General features: G+C 31.5%; 1 protein-coding gene across 2 annotated transcripts in view; it reads right to left on the bottom strand.

Annotated features, from left to right (window-relative positions):
* The window catches only part of LOC113560971 (calpain-1 catalytic subunit-like), an 86,848-nt gene that overhangs the window by 21,613 nt on the left and 43,897 nt on the right, over positions 1-21,338 (bottom strand). For both annotated transcript variants that reach the window (XM_026967119.1, XM_026967120.1), the window contains 2 exons: positions 20,835-20,904; positions 1,099-1,270 (listed from right to left, as the gene is read on the bottom strand). In XM_026967119.1, coding sequence (XP_026822920.1) covers positions 1,099-1,270; positions 20,835-20,904 — 242 coding nt within the window. The remainder of the gene's footprint in view (positions 1-1,098; positions 1,271-20,834; positions 20,905-21,338) is intronic.

The raw sequence follows: 21,338 nt of genomic DNA, 5'->3' as shown, positions 1-21,338 counted from the left end.
ACTGATTATAAATATACGTTCCCAAAAGTGTCTGCAAAATGCCGTTCGCGGGCTTATTTACGCCTTTACGGAGATGATAATATATTATATTCATATTCATATGATTTGAAAATGTTAAATTTTTCTCGTTGTGTATTAATTTGTATTTTATACATATTATTACGTCTGTTGTTAAAATTCAATATTTTCGTTAACGAGTGATAATTTACGGCCTCATTATTATTACTCATTATGATATTGAAATACGTTTTAGCACTTAAATGAGAAACTATCGTTAATGCGATTAACCAATACAAGTATTTAAAATCAATGCCACACGTGTGACGGATTTGGCATCAATCTCAAAACGATTACAATCGGACGGTATATAATATACCATTATCGGGGTATACAGGAATCATAACGAATTATTGAATAATACCGCAATCGTAATGGATATAGTGATAATAGCAGATTGATGAATTAATTACTAAATTTTAAAGAAATGAAATTTAATTTTGCATATTTTAAGGATTTTGTTGTCTCTACGTTTTTAAAGTTAATTTAACGATGTTTTTCCATATTATATTCCGTGATGGTATTAGTGGATAAACAGTCAAAAATTAAATAATTTAAATTTTCATTATATTATATAAATACTAGATATAAATATCTACTAGGTATTATCAGATCTCGATTACAACACCTCATCGTAGTATATCGAAACATTTACTCTTGACTTTGAATTATTTTTTTACAAAATAATTCTTTTATAACAAGTTTTTAATAAAATGAAAATGTTTTCTATTAGTTCGTATACACAAAATAATAACATTGTTTTAATTTTAATTTTTAATAATCCAATAAATTACAAACTATGTAATGATGTTATAATTGTATTTTTTGATTTTTCTCTTCTATTTGTATGTGACATTTTAAAATTAATTGAAAAGTATCAGTTTCAGGAAAAAAACGATTGCTTATTTCCATGTTTTAACTACATTTATGTGGTCAAATATTATAACAAGTGCAGCATTTAACGATCCTTAAGTGCTATTACCCTAGTCTTGAGTCATGCGCTTATTTTGGTGCGTAAAATTAATGTTATAATATGCTCACGTGCGGTCGCATCCATACGATGGGTTGAACTGCCGGTCTCTTGTTCTTGTACAGGCATTTGGGACCGGCCGGAAAGTCGGGATCCTCGAACAAGGCGCCTCGTTCACGGCACGAGCGGCGCACCGCGTGATAGTTGGGCTGCTGTCTCGGCCTCTCCACAGTCCAATAACCCCTGCAACAACCAGATCACGGTACATTGTATTATTACTGTATTAGACTTGCGAGTTTAGTCGGTGTGGTTTGGGTTTTTGACAATAATTAGGGCTTTACGCATTCGCATATTTGTTTGTATCTTTATACCCATAGGTATCGAACGGGATATAGTTATAGCTACTAGTTTATAGGTGCGAATGCACTTTATTTCACAATGACTGGATTTCAAACCAAAACATACTTAGTTTGTAATTTTCATAAAAATCAAAAATTATATTTTCTCATTATTAACTACTTATAGTAACGTGAAGACATATAAGTTTTCATTGTATTTGTTCCCGAAGGGTAGAAAAACCGAAAAACGTAAATATACGGTTGTGGTTAAAATATATTTACAAATTATAAATATTGTAATAATTGCACTCAATGAAAACTATAAAAATAAAACGGACGTGCCACGCGATGTAGAGATTAATTGAGTTCGACAATGCCTTCTCCGATTTAAAATCGGTTTCCAAGACAAACATAACGTGCACATTAAATATCACTTAGTCTTAAGTAATTGTCTGAGAAGAGTCTAGACTACGTATGATGAAATAGGTATATCGTATACTTACGTATCGCAATATTTACAGTAAATCCGCGCAGTCATGAATTTAGTGAAAATAATACAAGTCACACGACGACAATAAACGGATGGTTATGAATAACGACGATTAAAAGTTATTGGCTACTAGGTGGGTACTATATTATGATAGGCACTATACCTACTTACCAATGCATTATGGTGATTTATGATATATTATTATAATAACGGTAAAACGTATTAAACGTGAAACGATGGGTACCTTACGGTACCTAGCTATACGGCCATACCTACATATACGCTAGTATTATTATTTTTACGTTTTCACTATATCCGGTCTACGGAAAACCATAGGTCCATAGGTAATTTGTATAATCCTTTTAATTATACAAATACGCGTAACTATAATCTACAAGTGTGACGTAAATAATGTGTTATAAATAAAAAATAATGTTATTTAACGGATGCACATCATTTATAATAATTTGCGTACTATATTGGTACTTACGCTTGTTATTAATATCTCAAGGCGACGAGGCATTATTATTATTATGATTACGCGTGCAAAAAAAAAAAAAAATGTTAGGTAGGTCGAGTGCATTGTGCACAATCGAAATTAAAACAATACGTACTATAATATTATAATAACAGTATCTCTATTGTCATTTTTATACGTATATATTATTATTATAATGTATGTCGACAGCTGGAATTTGCGCATTTGTTGTACTAAGCAGTAGTGATGTTTCCCAATGACATACCACTTCAACACAGTTTGAATATGAATCGAATTTAGTGAGCATTAATGTATTTGGTGAACACGTATACGATTACACAGGACGATTTACTGACATTTCCGACGAGAAGTTTTTATGCATAATACGTATACCAGCCAGTCTACGACCACCTGGAACCTTGGAATTATAGTTTTTCCATTCATGTTAAACATAACCTGACCCAACTTTACGGCATTCTATCAAGTATATCATGTTGTATTATTTATAAACGTATTCAAATAAATATTAGTCAGATCGTACTTAAGAATATTTTTTTTTAAATTAATAGGCATACTGTGTTGCAAATGCGGGCTTTCGTAAAAATGAATTGTAAATGTAAACACACACACACACATATATATATATATGTACATATTATCGTATATTGTATGTATATTGTATACATTTTATTGCGGTGCCGACTAATCTTAAACTTTTTATTTACGGTTTATTTTTATCCGCTGTCTTATAAATGAAATATTTAATATATAGATATTTATAAAAATTATTAACTGCGTTTATTGTAAGCCAATGGTTACCGTATATACCTATATAGTAAATAATATTACATACTAATATTTTAATTTTGAATGCTTATGATAATTTATAATTTAACTCTTGATTTATAAAAAAAACTTGTAACATGCACAAACATCTGTAGTTAGTTTGACTTTTAATTTAATCAATGGGTGAGTTATAACTAATAATTATTAGTTGAAGGATAAAAAAAATTAGTCTCATCATCGGAAAATGAATGTGTCCCATCAGTGAAACCATCACTTGCAATAGGTACCGCCGGCTGTGTACCTTCTATATAATTATAACATTTCAACGATAAAATAGTAACATTTTAGTTTCTCTGCCATTTCTCGTATAGATACATTATTGATGATAGCTTTGGTCTGTTATAATATTATGTTTATTCCATTTTTTAACAATTTAAATATGAAGACGTTGCAAAAAGAGTACAGTTAAAATACAAAGTAGTTCCCGTAAGAACATCAATAGTATGCACCTAAAAATGCTGCCCAAATATTGTACAGTTAAAGTCATACAATTTATAAACTGGTTATATTTGGTTTATTAAGCATAGGTAAGGTACTTATATAAATATTATAACTCAATATAAGTAAATGATATATGAATAAATATAATAATTGATAATACATGATTAATTTAATCACGAAAAACGAAATTGCTGCATATGTAAATAGTTATAAGTTTGTATATATCTATTTACATTATAAAATTAAACGTTATAAACGTTAAAAAAAAATTATTTACCATTATAAAAAATGAGACGACCATAAGTTATTTATACATTATAGTAAAATATTATAATGTATAATATTATGTCGCATTCATTTACTGAAATTAATCTTTTCATGAATTAGATCTTCTGACAGTGAGGAATTCATAAATATTGTGAATTCTATAATACGCACATCCATTTCATGAAACGGATAATACTTATATTGTAAATTTAGTGTAATAGACAATAGTTATAACACAAATTTGGTCTTGTAAGTTATTTAAATTATATTTACTTATTTTATGAACAAAAATATAACAATATTTTATGTAAAATTATTTGAGATTGATAATTATAAATTAACATGTTAATAAATCGTTTGTAAGTATATAAATATAATTAAAACGTCGTATGTTGGCAGTAAATCGTATTGTTGTCAATCTTGTTTATATAATATTGAATAAATTATAAAATAATATTAAAATTAGTATCAAGTAGTTTTTATGTTACTACAAGACACGTGTTAACATTTATATAAAATGTAATTAAATTCATCTTTATTTTAAGTCTAAAATTAGTTTTCAATCATCTATAAATTAGCATATCTAGACATGAAGTAGATAAAAAGTCGACATAATAAAATTGCTTATAACTTAAAATTAATTAATAATTATTATCAGCCTAGCAGTCTAATTTATAAATATAATAGATTTATTCGAGATAACATATTATATTGTTATGTTTTAGTTCATAGAACAATATGGGTGTATATAGTTTAAATAACTCACAGTAATTAATTGTATTATAATATTTACATAATTAATGTACAATACAGGTTCATTTAATGAATAGATAATTAATTGGATATTCATAAATTCACGATCCCGACGAATTTCACTAACCGAACATATGTATAGTTAAAAAGATTGATTTCACTAAGAGGATGTGATGAAATAAAATAAATATGTCCACATTTTTTTAAACTCATTTTATTAAATATGAGAAAATATTGGTACATTGATAAGACGAATTACCTATGCAGTCATATTAGCTGTAATTGGTATTGATCTTAAACCACGTTGTAGTATCTATAAGCAATAATAAATAATAATAATATATAGCATATATTATATAATAACCATTTATCACGATAACACGTACTTTGTGCCTAGGTAAATGTAGTTAATAGTATATTATAGCGGTGAAAATATAAAAAAAAATACGAAGAGATTGAATTCACAAGCTCATAAAATAAGATAAATCACTGTGGCCCATTTTCCGAATCATTAACGTTAGATTAGAAATGTATTGTACTCAAAAAATGTACTCGCGATTTATAAGACGCGTATAATAATATACACAGACAGCACACCTATCTATTACGTTATAACTAATAAGTAATAACGAAAACTGTGGCGATACGATTTTGCAGAGTACTGTACTGCACGAACGGGGTGCTATAAACACGGATTTTCGAATTGTTCGACTATATACACAATATACATATTAAAATGTATAATATATAACATTATATATACGTCACATCAAGACATATTAAACACTTTATTATACACATGCACTAGCGCACTGATATATTATTGTACACAAAGATTAACTATACGTCCGTACGTGATACCTAATTATTGTTTCTGTCGCACGAGATAATAATAATGGTCGTAGCCAGCGTTTTTAGATTCATTATAAACCGATCAAATAGGCCACAATTGTCTTCAATAGAAAACAAATCACGACGATAACAAAAATAAATAGTACCTATTTTAGGTAAATGTGTTAAAAATTATTTTTTAGCAATATTAGCACCCGACATGGAGATTATCAATCCGAAACGCGAAGTAAAAATAAACCACTTCTGAGAATATTAGCCGAATAAAAACTAGTCTTAAAATGATCAACACCTTCATCATATTATAATCTATAAAAAAATTTACATAAAACTTATACAATATACATAGTATAATTTTTTATCATGAATTATTCATTATTTAAAAATGTATTAGTTTTGCGAGGTACTCAAGATACCATTCAACTCCGCTAATTTAAGCTTTAAATACCTATATCTCATAAACTGGTTCAAAATTTGATTTTACACTTCAAACTTCTCTAAATAATATTCTGATCGGAATATGAAATTAAAAATGTATTTTATTCGTACACAAAAGTATAAATTTGAAAAGTCTTATCGATGAAAAATAAAATATTTTTAGAAAATTTTTGTTTTTTTGTTACTAAAAAAATTATGTAAAAGAAAAATTTTCAAAAACGTTTAATTTTTTGTAATAATGAGTAGTTCATAATAAAAGAATTACTTATTTGGTAATTTTCGTGGACAAAACACTCTAATAGCACTCTATGAGTGCTTTTAAAGCAGTGCGCGGAAGGGGTTTGGGGTTAGAAAAATATAGATTCTGCATTATCTCTTAAGCTGCAAGCGCATAGTGTATAAATAATAATAGCGGATCTATAAAAAAAAAATGACCTGACCGTTATCGCGACGCAGTCGTATGTAGCGTATGTCGCGGGCGCGCGTGATCTATCATCTGCGACCGACAAATGTATTTCAAAGTCGTCAACAGTTAAAACCGGCCTCGGTCCACCTTCTCTTCTCGAGTAATACATATATATATATATATATATGTATTAAATATTATTATACATATAAAAATATTAAATATAATATATTTTAATAACGTATGCACGCGCGAGCACACTGCCTCTTCGGCCCTTCACGCAACCGCTACGGAAGCGTTTCCCGTTATCTGCTGCACAGCCGCAGCGCCGCCACTGATGACCACCACTCGAAATGTACAGTTAACAGTGCGGAAACAGGTCCGGTTTTGATCCACGAGCGAGCGCGCGAGCAAGTCTCCGTCGTCGGCGTGTTAAAAGAATAATATATATAATGACAAACACAATAATAACATCCGCTGGAATGCGCAGGCAGCACGCTTATTTTGAATTTACTCGGCAGCGTAAGAGAGATCAAGACACTGCGCGTTACAAAGGCAAAAGAGGACGTGCACTTTCGTTTGCAATACATAATAACGATTTACTCATACCTATTTTAACCAACACCCGCTCGGAGAACTGTCCGTGTGTCGACGAAAAATGTTTTATCGACAGCACTTGTTGCACAATTCACACTGCATTTATAATCGTTATTATACTTTATATTTCAATCGGGGTCGTATTTTGTTGCGAATGGTCTTGGGGGTGGAAAAACATTTGTGCAGAATTCGTTCGAGAGAAATATTTAATATTTTTTTATTATATTGCAGTCAGCCACATTCTATGATAGTCAAATATTTTAAGGACAACGAATTTATTTAAAAAGTCTCTAAATGTTTTTATTACTTATTATATACAATGTATATTATACATTATACAAGTATATAGTGTATATTATAAAAATTAATTTAAATTATTAAATGCCTATAATTTAACTACTTTTTTTCAAAAATATAAAAGCAATTCGTACTTCTAAATATTAAAGGTTTAGGTGTTTATCGTGTGTAATAATAAAAAAATATATATTTATAAATATTTTATGTGTACCAATATGCCACATAGATAATAGCGATATATATTATTATACTACATGAGTTATACATCTTATCTTGTGCATAAATTGGACAATTTTGATTGTATGTGTAAAAAAATCTGATCTATCTAACATTATACTTTTAAATACAATTTATAAAAAAAACATCAGACAAATTAATATAAATATGCAAATGTAGACAAAAGACTAAAAATAATAATTAGTACATGATTTGACTTTGAGCTCCTACAACCGTATGATGACTGTACACGCACACGCAACAATATGCGTACGTCTACCGTGCGTGACGGCGGCCGGCGCAAATCCATTGCAGTTTTGCCTGCAGAGTGTAGACTCCGTGCATATCGATAATGATAATAATACAGATTTAACCACTAACGCAATAATAATATTGTAATGATGATAGCATTGAAACGGATATGGGTGTCGTGCCGCCGCCGTCGCAGTATCGTTATGCACTCGGTTTGACGTGCAACCAATGTGTGTATTTGCGCTGTGCATACGTGACGACTGCAGCTGCAGCACCACGGGACGTCGCGAGCTGCGCGCACACGTAATATAATAATAATAATAATAATAATAATAATCTAATAAATACTTAAACATCTCATAAACATATTATAGCCACATAGGCACGTCATTTTTGTACGCCTAACTGCCTAAGTAAATCGTAGTATATTATTAAACACACGTGTCCCGCTATACCGTTATTTCTATAAGAAAAAAAACAACATCGCGGTTGTGTAAAATAATGTAGGTCTACATTATAATTTTATGTATTTATCGCGATAGACAACGTGTGCGATCCCGCAATGAATCCCACAAATTATCATAGGCGTTTTGGTTTGTTAATTATTAAATAGTATGTTAGAGTAGGTACATATATTATTGTTATTATGTAATGTTTGTAAAATGTTATTCCTCAAAACGGACAAGACACTGGAAGTATAATATTTATTAAAAACAAAAAATAAATAAACACCTACTGAGTAAATGCTCCTAAACTGATATGGTGGAATGCGGAAGGCCATGTGATATTGAGGATTTATTTATGCTTGTGGTGGATCTATTTTTATTATTATTATTATTTCTGTAGGTTATTATTATTATCCCAAATCAAAATACATCGATAAGCTTAAATGTAATTGTTGACATATACCTCACAATTCACATGGACGTAATTTTTGTAATTCTTAAATATCTTTGATAAAGACAAACACAGATATTTTAGAAACTTATATACTATAATAATTTTTTACTACCTTACCTAATGAATTTGAAATTTAGAACAGTAATACTTGCTGTCATCAGTGGTACGTTACTAATTTGTAATTAACTTGAATGGTACACGATACAAGTTTGCGAACTTCTAGGCCCGTATATCTATAATGATTTTTATAGTACGTACAATGCAATGTCTGTATTCTAGCAGATAGCACAGATGTTTCCGTAGTCTTTGGAACTAACCTAACCTAACCCGCAGTCAACGCGGAGAAGCCCGGTGACCAGTATACCTATAAAATACTCAGCATAATATAGTATATTTTATAAGTTCTATAAATGGGTATAACCTATATATATATATTTAAAAATGGTCAGATGTCATACCGTACCTATATAACTTGAAAAAGTGAAACGAACAATGACAAAGGGCCCACAAGTGAATATCAACGGAATAAGAAAATAAAACACATTTTATTATCATACTGTTAGTGTATATAGTTATATAGGTAGGCAGATACAATAACTTGTATGGATACGTACTGCAGCTGCGTACACATTTTATAATATATTGTAAAGTTTATAATGCAGACGAATATAGTACATCTAACTCCAACTGCAGGTCGACAGGTCGTAAATTATACAATTGTAAAGTATTATTATTCACTCGTTGATTTCCACATCGATATCCATTCTTTGGTATTTAAGGTCCAATGATTTTCAAACCAAAAACAAGCCAAGTGTGTTTTCTATTGTGGGCACTGTTTGCTTTTCTAATTACAAATTTCGGAAATTATTACGATATGTAATCGAGTATGAGCTGAAGTTATTTATGATGAAATTTTAAAAATTACTGAACAATTACTGAAACAAATTACTGAATAACGTCTCATCAACAAGGTATAGGTAGGTACATATGTATTAATTAAATTAGTTAAAGCATACCGAAAACATATTGGCTTTAATCTATTTATTATATCACAATTTTATCGTACTTTTATTGCCTAGATGTTGCAGAAACGCATTAAATATGACAAGATCGACAATATATTATGTAATGTGTATCGTTGAATAATAATTTATATTATAATTTTAATTTATTGACCATTTTGAAGACAAATTAAGTCGGTATTTATGTGTATTTCAAAATATGTGTTTTTATATTATGCAGCTATAGTTAAAATATGCACTAAAATTAAATTAAAATAAATATTCAAAATGATTGTTTACTTATTATGTTTTGAGCCTCATGTAACACATTTCTTTATCACAATGTCCATGTTATAATGATTACTGAACAATATGAAAATGCATAGAAATCCCTACCTCTTATAAAATATCGTACGCGTATATGTATATACTATATCATATAAATTTAATGTATAGGTGTATACATAACATATATGCCCCGCGTGTTTCTCGATTCTTACTGAAGAAGCTACACGAGTGAGCGTTATTAAACATTTCCATGAAAAATATGGTTCGCACGGTCTTCACACTGACAAGACACTATATAATGTAATAAATGTATACGACCTGCTGAGCCCCCGTCTGGTGCAAGAGTTTGGTCAGCGAGGGATGGGGGGGGGCGTGGGGTGCTAAAGTGTGATGTATGCGATTGCGATGTAATGGACGCGCGTGGTTTGCAAAGGTGTTTTTATATTATTATATAGATATAAAGACTGATATAATATCAAAGTACACATATTACACACGTTATAGACTTCCTCTTAACTGAGTTTAAATACGGTGAACAGATACGGCAGCGACGACGGCGCCGCGGCTGGCTTCGTGCCATCATATTATTATTATCATCCTATAACAACGCGAGGTAAAAATCGCGACCGACAGGTCCTTCGCCGCAGCGCATCCTTTCACTTTGTACGCGCCGCGGACGCTGAAGACCCACCATTCACCCGCTCGTTTACTACGTACTACTACTATACAGCCTATGGCCTACAGGTATTACATTTAGCATTAGATAGGTACGTATAGTATATCATAATAATATATATATAGGTAACAGGTACTCTACTGATTCTACTGCAGTTCTGCACTTCTACTATTGACACGATGTCTATGTCGATATATCTATTGACTACTGAGTACAATATTAACAAATAATAATAATAATAATAATAATGATAATAATATATTGATAACATTATAAACAGTAATAGAAAATATTATACCCACACGAATACACGATGTTTCGATTTATTCGTAAGCATAAAGAATGATGGATGGACGATTTCGTATTACCCAATAGTCACTTTTTATAAATATATACGTTCTCTAGCTGCTGCACAACGACCCACATTACTATCTATATATTATACGAAAATATCACAATCCATTACGAGTTTAAAAATAAAATTGTTTGCATACTATGTCGATTTGTATATATATATATTATTTTGTCCAAGGCATGTTATAATATTGAAACAATGAAGATATGAATCAGCAGCACATGCTTTACTTTGGTTGGAAAGGAGAGAATGTGAGGCAATATAATTTTTGTATAAAATAAACGATGTATGCATTAAAAACGGCAACGTTTGATTATGACTATCGAGAAGGATATCAGGCTTAGGACAATGTACGAATTTAGTAAGTTTTGATTACGAATTAAATAACAATATTGTTGGTATTTTTACGAAATTTAAATTTTGTTTTTTGTCGGGAGAGTCTAACTTAACCAGATCGTCTTCAAATGTTAATTAATTTATTTTTTTTTACTATTGTATTAATTTTAAATTGATTACGCGAAAAAACAGCATCATCGTAATAAGAAAACAAATAGGCTTTTTATATATTTTAATATATTTTCTATTAAATCTTGAAACATGGTGCATGTTATAACTTATTGATAATAACAAGTTTTCTTATTTTGTGATACATTTTCGTTACCTACGTTGCTAGGTAAAATGTTAAAACATCAATATTGTAAATGAGATTGGTAAAAATAAATCATTATTCATAACAATGACATTTGAAAATAGGCACTTTAAAAAGTTTCGTTTGCAGAACATGTTACGGATGGCTATAACTTTTCACTACGTTCGGTAGTCTATTATAACGAAGCATCCAAATACAGATGATGAGTCTCTACAAGTACTGTTCTGGGCCATTATGCCTATAAACAATAAGGGTTATTGTGTACCGTATGTCGAATACCAGACGGATGTCGATATAGTCCGATTCAGTTTAGTTGTTTTGACGAAACAGTAACCGCATCGGACGATCGACTACGGATTTCCACTTATCTACAAAGCAACATGTGAATTCGTTCCCCGCATGGATGAATTTTAATTAATTTATTTTTTAAACATACCATTCTTTAGAGTTTTAGGGTAGTTAAATATATTTATTCGTATTACTCGATATATCAATGCCACATAAATGTATTTTATACGATATACTCGTATCTATAAATAGCATAGGACAAATAGAACAATAATTCCTATTGTAGTATAATAATACTGTAATGGGGAACCAAGGTTTTCAAGGATACGTATCGGTTCGATATCAAGTTACATGCTTTGTGATACGCATAATACCAGAAAAAAGCACCGACCCGTGTCGTACTCGGACTTACGGATACCAGCAGTCGGTACGTATAAATACGTATCGAATTATTTTTTTGAAAATTTTAAACGCGTCCACAGAATTCCGATGTTGATTAGATACGTACAAATAGTATTTGCAAACTGTCAACGGTATGGGGGACGTGGGTTTATTATTGACTGGTCCCAATTCGTCGAGTTACCGTTGATGATTGTTTGGACGCCATACTATTATTCGAATATACCACTGAGCATAGAACTGCTGGGCAAGACCATTAAACGTATCTATATTATTCGACATACGTCACAATAACTTTTATAGTGACTTACTCAACATAATCTGTATTAAATGCTGCTGCACAGCCGGTCTGAACGTCGCGGATCGTCAATGTTGCGCAGCAATCCATCAGCCAGCCCACGTCCGACCTGCAGCTATATCCGTTGCACGTTTCCGGTACCACGGAATTTTCCTTTTCAGTTTTCTTTTGATAGGCACTATTATTATGTCTGTTAAATCGATGACTTGGAATTTTCGGTGTGATACAAGTAAGTTCCCTCGATTCCAGAAGAGGACTAGATGGACACTATAGTTGACCCAGTATAGAATATAGATGTAGTGCCGCACTGACTTCGTATTATGCTTCTTCTCAATTTTATACTCTTCAACAACAACATAGACCACAAATTTCCTAGTAATGCATAAATACTGTGATTCGCGAAATCGTGTTAAAAAATTTCGGAGCTAGGATTTCGAAGCGTTAGACTTGAATTTTACTTCGAATATCAAGGCGCCCATCTTTTTTTTTGTTATTATAAATTATTAAATTCGATAAAAGTACGTAGAATAAATGAAAATAATGAATATTTAGGTAATCATTTTACCAGTATGAACACCGTCTAAGTTTTCAAAGTTTTATTGCAAAATATCACTGGTTAACAGGATTTCAGGAGTATCTAATTAAGTATAAACTTGCGGACCGAACAAAATATGGAAACAAATTTAAACGGTAAACGAAACTACAGTATGGAACTATCGCTATATGATTGATCATACGCTAGGTTGGAGCCACAATAATGATATATATATATATATATCCATTGAAAGCAATGCAATGAACAACGATATAATAATTGATATTATGTATTTTTCATTATATGAACCGTCTGACGGAATAGAAAACGTGTCGATGTATAATTGTTTGATAATCGTGTGTTAAAACACAAAAATCGAAAGTCCTATAGGTCGCGAATTTAAAAAAAATTACATTGTAGAAGTCGTGTAAGTAAGCCACGTTAACAATCCACATGAGAAATGATTATTACTTCATATCATAATATATATTGTTCTATATCTCAAAAAAATAGTAAGACTACTGGTTATCAACTTTCACATTCTCTTTTTCGTAAAAAAAAATATAGGTACTTATCATTTATCAAATATAATAATATTCCGAATAATAATAATAAAGCAAATTGGGTTATTAATCAAGCTCAATATGTTATTTATATTTTATAGAGGTTCCGGGGCAAGTTTATCGTTATAATAGTTTGTTTGCCATTCTCTAAAAATATATATCATTTGTGTTGTGTCAAAAATTATTAACATACTACCAAATTCCAGTATTTACTTTCGTAGATTTTACTGAGTACGCATATGAATATTACATAGAGGTATACTAAGTAATTTTGTACATTATAGTAAAAAATCATCCATAGAACATTTGTACACGTGTTTAGTAATAATTGGCAGTTATTATGAAAAATAAACAAAATTAAGAATTAGCTGAAATATCAATTTCTGCAAAATTACATGACATAATATTCGGTCAAATAATAACATGCCTACTGCGTGTCATTAAAAAAAAAATTGTAATAATTATACGAAAAATTGAAAAAAGTCCTAAATTATAACGAAATTCATTTGCGTGTAGCTAATAGCTATATTAATATTTTAATTTAATATGTATAAATGTATGTGTGTGTGTTAAGATAACAATAATAATACATACGAATAGATATAATATAATTAGGATATAGTACGTACAATGAATTATTATGATCATCTACAATAAAAATACATAGTTTTTGTAGTGTAAGGTATATTGGCATTATAAAACTGTCGTCACATGTGTTTCACCTTATACAAATAATAAAATATATATTATAGTAATTGACTTATTCGATTTATTCTTGTGCGAAGTCGAAGTTAGTCACGGGGCAAAGAATGAAAACAAATTGATTTTGAAATTATGTTAAATTTCTACGACCCACATAGTAAGCACTTAAGTACAAATAATACTTGAATTTTGCAATCATTACTTTTGTTGTAAAACTCATCAGCGTCCCAAACGATCAACTATATAGCTTTTTTTTCATATTGTAGAGTTTTAATGTGCAAATCATAAACTTTGATTTAATTCGGTTTTACATTAAATTTCTATTTTGTGACTTAAAAATAAACAAATCAATCATTCGACCTAATCGACAGTCAAAAACACATTTCAGAAAAGTGACTGCGATTTTCTCATCAACTCGCACACCTATGTAGCTATGTTCAAAGAAATTGCTAATAACGAGTATAACGACTGCAATTTTATTTCAACGAAATGTTCGTGTAACAACTATTGTGACCTGTGGATTTATATAAATATAAATATACATTAAGACTTTCACATTACCTACATTTTATCAAAATAGTACGCCTTTTGTCATTTGTCGTTTAAAAAAGACAAATGTCACGACCATTGATAATAGCATAATAATACTCGCGAGTTTACGACTGAACGTACAATGGTTCACTGTATATTATACAAGCGCAAGCGTATTATTACATATATTGTATTCTAAAGTTCTCAACAATTTAAAATTACTCGATTTTTACTCAACATACTTAGGAAACAAATAATAATATAGAAATAAACCCACGTATATATAACATAATTTGTGATACGGACGTGATTCGTATACATCATATTTTAATGCACGAAATGTTTGACTGAAGAAATTGTTTAATATTGATAGTATAATAAACTATGATATATATTTCATGTATATAAGTGCTTAGAATGGAAATATTGTTACTCTATATACCGCGTTCGGTTCGTGCAACTCGACGGATTAACGAGTCAAACGATTTGAACGATTTGAACGATATTTATTTAAATATTTTGAATGTGAAATCATATTAGAAAAATAAAAATAAACTGTTATAATATGTACACTATATTATTATGTTTTCTCAACGCACGACGAAAAAGTACACTATAATATTATAAATCTATACAACCCATTATACGTGATTGGTAAAAAATCCAAATCTTTGCACACGTTCTTTCACATAAATATGCTCGAGTGGCCCATCCAATATATACTCAACACATATGTATATTATATATGTTTTAATATTATTAAATATTCTGCCATTCGTCGTGACTTCACACACACAACCTATATAAATTAAATATTTTCGGAACAGGTTTATCGCATATAGCTGGTATACGATGTGATGTGTTCTACACTCCGAAAAGTGATAGGCATTGAGTATAGTGTCTTGTATATTTCATTTACGATATAATAATAATATTAAAGTGCCAATCGATCGATTGTCGTGATTGGCTCGTATTTGAACTAACTGTATATATTTATATAAATATATATTATTATTATATATTATATGCGAAGGTACTGTAATAATTTGTTTGGGCGGTCAATCGGTCATCGTCCCTTATGACTTCCAACAATAAATCCACATACAAATAGTATGCGATACACCATACTTTCTATATAGGTATATACGTATAAATACGTATTATACCTTTGTATCTTTGTGACATTCCATCATTGTACTTATTGTACTGTCGCGCAGGTCTTGATATCTCGGTCTTGACTTTCATAAAAATTCGAATTAATAACGACCAGATTACAGATTTCCAAACGTGTAAGTACAATAATGGGTATACTTCGTAACAAAGGTGGCTTTTACTGTAGTGTATGTAATAAACAGTAATTATTAGTGTGTGTTGCTGTCTTTTCAAGACATGGAAGGCTGATGATTACTGCGTCGGTACGATCGACTTGTTCCTTTCCCATTCGGTAGACGGACTAACTTATAAAATACAATATATATATATAGTGTTCGAATTGGAACATAACATAATATCACTTTAGAAATAAAAAATAAAAATATAAGTATACAATATTCTCGACACTGTGCACTCGTCCGCGATCGTAGCATCTAGTGACCCGTAAATAATAACTTCAAACCAAATTCCCATTATTATAAGTCGCACACGGTATTCGGGCGTTTAAAAATATCGACCTGGCCTTGTTGATATTTTGTTTTTATTTTTATGTACACATGTGTGGCAGACAAGCAGTCGATGACCAACAATACCGGTTACCGGTATACTACACATATATAAATAATAAATATGTGCGCTAATAATCTGACATTATCTACCTATGTATGTTATATGTTATTATCTTATGGGAACTACGAAAACACACACGCTAACTGCAGGCCACAGTTACAATTGAATGGGGAAAAGTATATGCATCATAATGCGTACTTATTATATTTATGTATACAATATACATATAATAGTAAAATACTGCAACCCGGGACTAGCAAAGTATACAAAATATAATAAGTGTGCCATTAGGCTATATAATATAGAAAAGTTCACGAAGCACGTGTTGTATAGTTGTTAAACGTACACACACATCACATATATGTGGATACAGACATTCAAATGCATTGTATGAGTACTCCAGACGCATATACATAAATATATGCTAATGGACGTGGTCTTCTTTTTCGAAGGTATGGGAAATGTCGAGAAATGGTTTGTGGCGTTTGTGCAACGCGTATATATCGTACGCTAAACAAACCACGGTGTAAATACGAGCGTATATGAGCACTCGTGTATGTGTGTGAGTATTTTAGGCCAATTAGTGGCTAACGATTAACCTGAAAAGAAAAATAGCAGAAAAATAATGTGTTGCGCGCTGCCGACAAATCTACCGTTTGCAGTGTTATGATAATGATAATATAGTATAGTGAAAGCAGCAAAATGATAAACAACTATGCGCTGCACAGTGCACAGTGACAAAACGGTATACCTATATATACACGTGGCGCATTCCTCCGAGAGATTATAATATATACATAATGTTCTACGTCCGTTTGATGATCGCCCCGCCCGCCCACAGTCGACAATATAATATAATACCAAAATAATAATAATACAACAATATATATATATATATATATATATAGGTATTTATGCGTGATTACTGGTGATGCTGTAGCAGAATTCTTTGCACCGTTATCGTCGTATTATAACTATACATAGCGTTATACCTACACCAGAATCGTTATACCGCAGGAAGGTCACTGACGACGACGACGACGACGTCGGAGCGTTAAAGTCTCCAGACGATGACGGACTGCAAGACGCGACGTGATAGATGACGATGAGGTGTATACAACACCGCAGTATTTATACACACACATAGGTGCGCGTTTTACGCATACACGCGCGGGCGATACATTATGTACGACGTGTTCACGTGTATCGTGTGTGTGTGGATATGCGTTTTGTGTTTGTACTTATGGTGTATACACCGTGTAATTAACCACGCGAGCACCATTTTACACGTTATACGAGCCCTCCGTGTACTGTACATAATATAACCTCTTCGCGATTCCGCTCAACAGCTCGTAAATAATATCGTTCGTTATAAATATAATAATATAATCTATATATCTATATACTAAATCTCATAATAATAACATAATCGTAGTACATACACATATGCAGTTTAGCCGGTATTCTTGGCCGACTTCAGGTAGCCGCTGGTCAAAACAGTTATTTAAAATCATCAGTCATGGGTGCGTTCCGCGCCGTAATATCGCGTACACCTATACGCGGATACATATATAATGTAGACGGCAGTAGCGGTCGATGTCCGTATAGTATGTGTAATATATACACAAATATATTATATAACATAAACGATGCTGTATAATATATGATGTTATGTATGTATGTGATATAATAATGGTATCGTCTCTGTCACTGCGGGCGTCGTCGTGTCGATATACATTTATTATACCGTAGGGATATTGTCTGCAGGGCGTGTAGGGCCGAAGACGGATACACACGAATACGCTCGCCGATAGCCGTCGTATCTATATTTACGAATAATGCGCCAAGACGGCCGCGGGCTTCATTCCAAAAGCTTACGATGCCGGTAAAACATTATCCGTTGCACAGCGAAGCGCATGATGCCTACACGGATACTGTGTAACGCGGGGGTGTCCAACATTTTGTGAAGACTGGGCCACATACTTTTTTTTTAATAATAATACATTCAAAGTTAACGATTAAATTATATTTTATAATACGACAATACGACAATACGTTTTTTTATGGTTTTACAATAGCGAATAATAAGCAGAAATATTTTTACAAGTATTAATATTTAATTATAAGTACTCAGAAAAATATATTCATTTATAATAAAAAAAAAAAGTTTTAGTTTAAAAAAGTTATTTAATGTGAAATTTGAAATTGCTTTTTTTGTGAAAGTAATGAATCAATCTGGATCGATTGATCGACTGGCAATCCTTAAACAACTTTCGAGGTGCTTGTCTAATATAGTGGACCGATTCTTACTCTTTGTGTTTTTCGTTCTTGAAAACAATTGTTCGCAAATGTAAGGTACTGCCGAAAAGCGAGAACATGAATAAGGAGGCATGGTCATGAAGGACTGGATATGTTTCTTTGGGTAGATATAATTTATAAAAATCTAATGAAGACGACTGATCGAATTTTTCTTTGAGTTGAATATCTCATTGCAACTCAATGCATTCCATTTGAAATTTAGTTTCCACAGCTGTAATATCAACCGAAAACGGTGTTGCGAAAATAGCAAAGAGATGGGCTATTCTTACGAAAATCTTGAAAACGGGTTTCAAATTCATTAATTAAAATTAAAATCAAAGAAGCATATTTCTCGCTATTCTTGGGGTTGTATTTGGCCAACACAGGGAAGTACATAAAATGCCGCAGCGCGGACGTGTGCATCGGCCCTTACAGTTTATTTGATGTCTTATAATTTTATATTCTTAAAATAAATTTGTTCCCGTAATATTAATATATTATACACGATTAATCCATGGTTTTTAAATTGAAGTGAGGGCCGCATCAAAATCTACCGCGGGCCGCGGGTTGGACACCCCTGCTGTAACGTTTTGTAATCACATATACTTGTATTATAGTTGTATTCCTATATTGTGTATAAAGTCCAGTTGAATGGTAAGTATATGCATCACATGATGTTGCGCATCGGTTTAATTTATTATGCGTATGTACCTATTAACACATATATATATATATATACATAAAATATTCACGTACGTACGATAATCTGTGTGTTTAAATGCGCACAATAATAGTTAATATCAAAATACACAATGTATATAAACGTTGACCCCATTGCGTATAATAAGACGGCCATCGCTGACTTCGGGTCTGCGGGTATACATACATGTATGTGTACACACGTACGTTATAATAATATCTGACGGCCTGTGGTTACGGTAACTAATAAATAACATGGTGCACACATCACACACAAACCAACACATGGACACACGCAGACCTATCATATCGAAACAATTTACTCGATATATATTATATGTACTCTCGACCGCGATCACAAGATAGATTATATTATACGGACACATACGCACACAAACAATTCACTGGCCAATTTAGCCCCATCCCGCAATTTGCCACCGCGGCAAATACAGGTACCTACTCTGCTATTATAGGCGGGACTACGCGTTCAGCAATTCAATGTGTCCGAAAGCATTAAAATTGTATAACTGTCAGGTACTCACCAGAGTGTATAATAATAATAATATGCAATTTTTACAACGAGCTAAAAAACAAGTTCCAATCAATATTATACCTACCTATCGTTTGTGATTAACATTCTATCGTGTTGTAAACCACACACCACCATATCAATTGTAAAATGGCATTGCAACAGCGTATAGGTACTTTGATAATGTAAAGAAAAAAAATCGAATATTTTAAACAAATGCAACACAATTCAACCATTAATTTTACAAAACAATGCACCACCGGTCAAACCTCAAGTTCCGTGTTTCAACAGGCTACAGCGCTGTAAACTACGTTATAATAATAATACTAATAATAATATAGGTGCAGTGTTTTCATTTTTTGTGTACCTTTAAAACGTATGGTGAACTTTGTGCACACACGATTTCGGAGATTTTGTTATTCACAAATAATTGTATATTCAGCGTTGTATTAAAGTTTTTAATTTAATTTTCGAAATGTACATATATCCAATCCAAAATGAAATGTTCGATAGTGCGAATTATAACGATTTCGTGAACACCGACGGAAATATTAACATTTGACCTTGATGCGGTGTGTAGTCGCAATCACGTATAGTCATTATAATATTTTACAGATAGATACGCATGCACACAACATGTATATACACACATATATATATCAAAAGTATGATATATTATATAAATCTATATTATATTGGTTTTTACCTGGACACTGTGGAGATCTTTTCTTCTGGCCTGACCCCGTTGGTCTTCGCCACGTTCCTGGCGATTCCATCTGTAACAATAATATATAATCATAACTATAATACTATACAAATGGTATTTCGGTTAGAATATAATATTATTTCATCTTTTAAAAGCTGCAGGATCGTCTGTATATGTACGATCATTATACCTAGAATAAGACACCATCAGGAGAGGATTTCCTCTATAATCTATATATCAAATTATTAATTATTATATTATCACATATATTACAGACATTGTTCGACTTCCGTCAAAAGCAAAATAAATTCTGCGACATAGATAAGCCGTGATAACACGTCGCCGATAATAATGCAATATATAAGTGGATAAAACAATATTAAATATTATACTTTTAATTGTTATTATCATAGAAAGCGTATGTGGTGGGTTCGTCGAAAGAGAATACCTAGTTTTGGCGCATAACTCGTGGGAACGTCCGAAACAAATATCACGGCACGAATA

The sequence above is a fragment of the Rhopalosiphum maidis genome, chromosome 1 (genome assembly GCF_003676215.2).
Source record: "Rhopalosiphum maidis isolate BTI-1 chromosome 1, ASM367621v3, whole genome shotgun sequence".
In the NCBI taxonomy this organism is placed as follows: Eukaryota; Metazoa; Arthropoda; class Insecta; order Hemiptera; family Aphididae; genus Rhopalosiphum; species Rhopalosiphum maidis.
The sequence above is the reverse complement of the archived record's forward strand: the minus strand, read 5'-3'. Positions and strand labels throughout refer to the sequence as shown.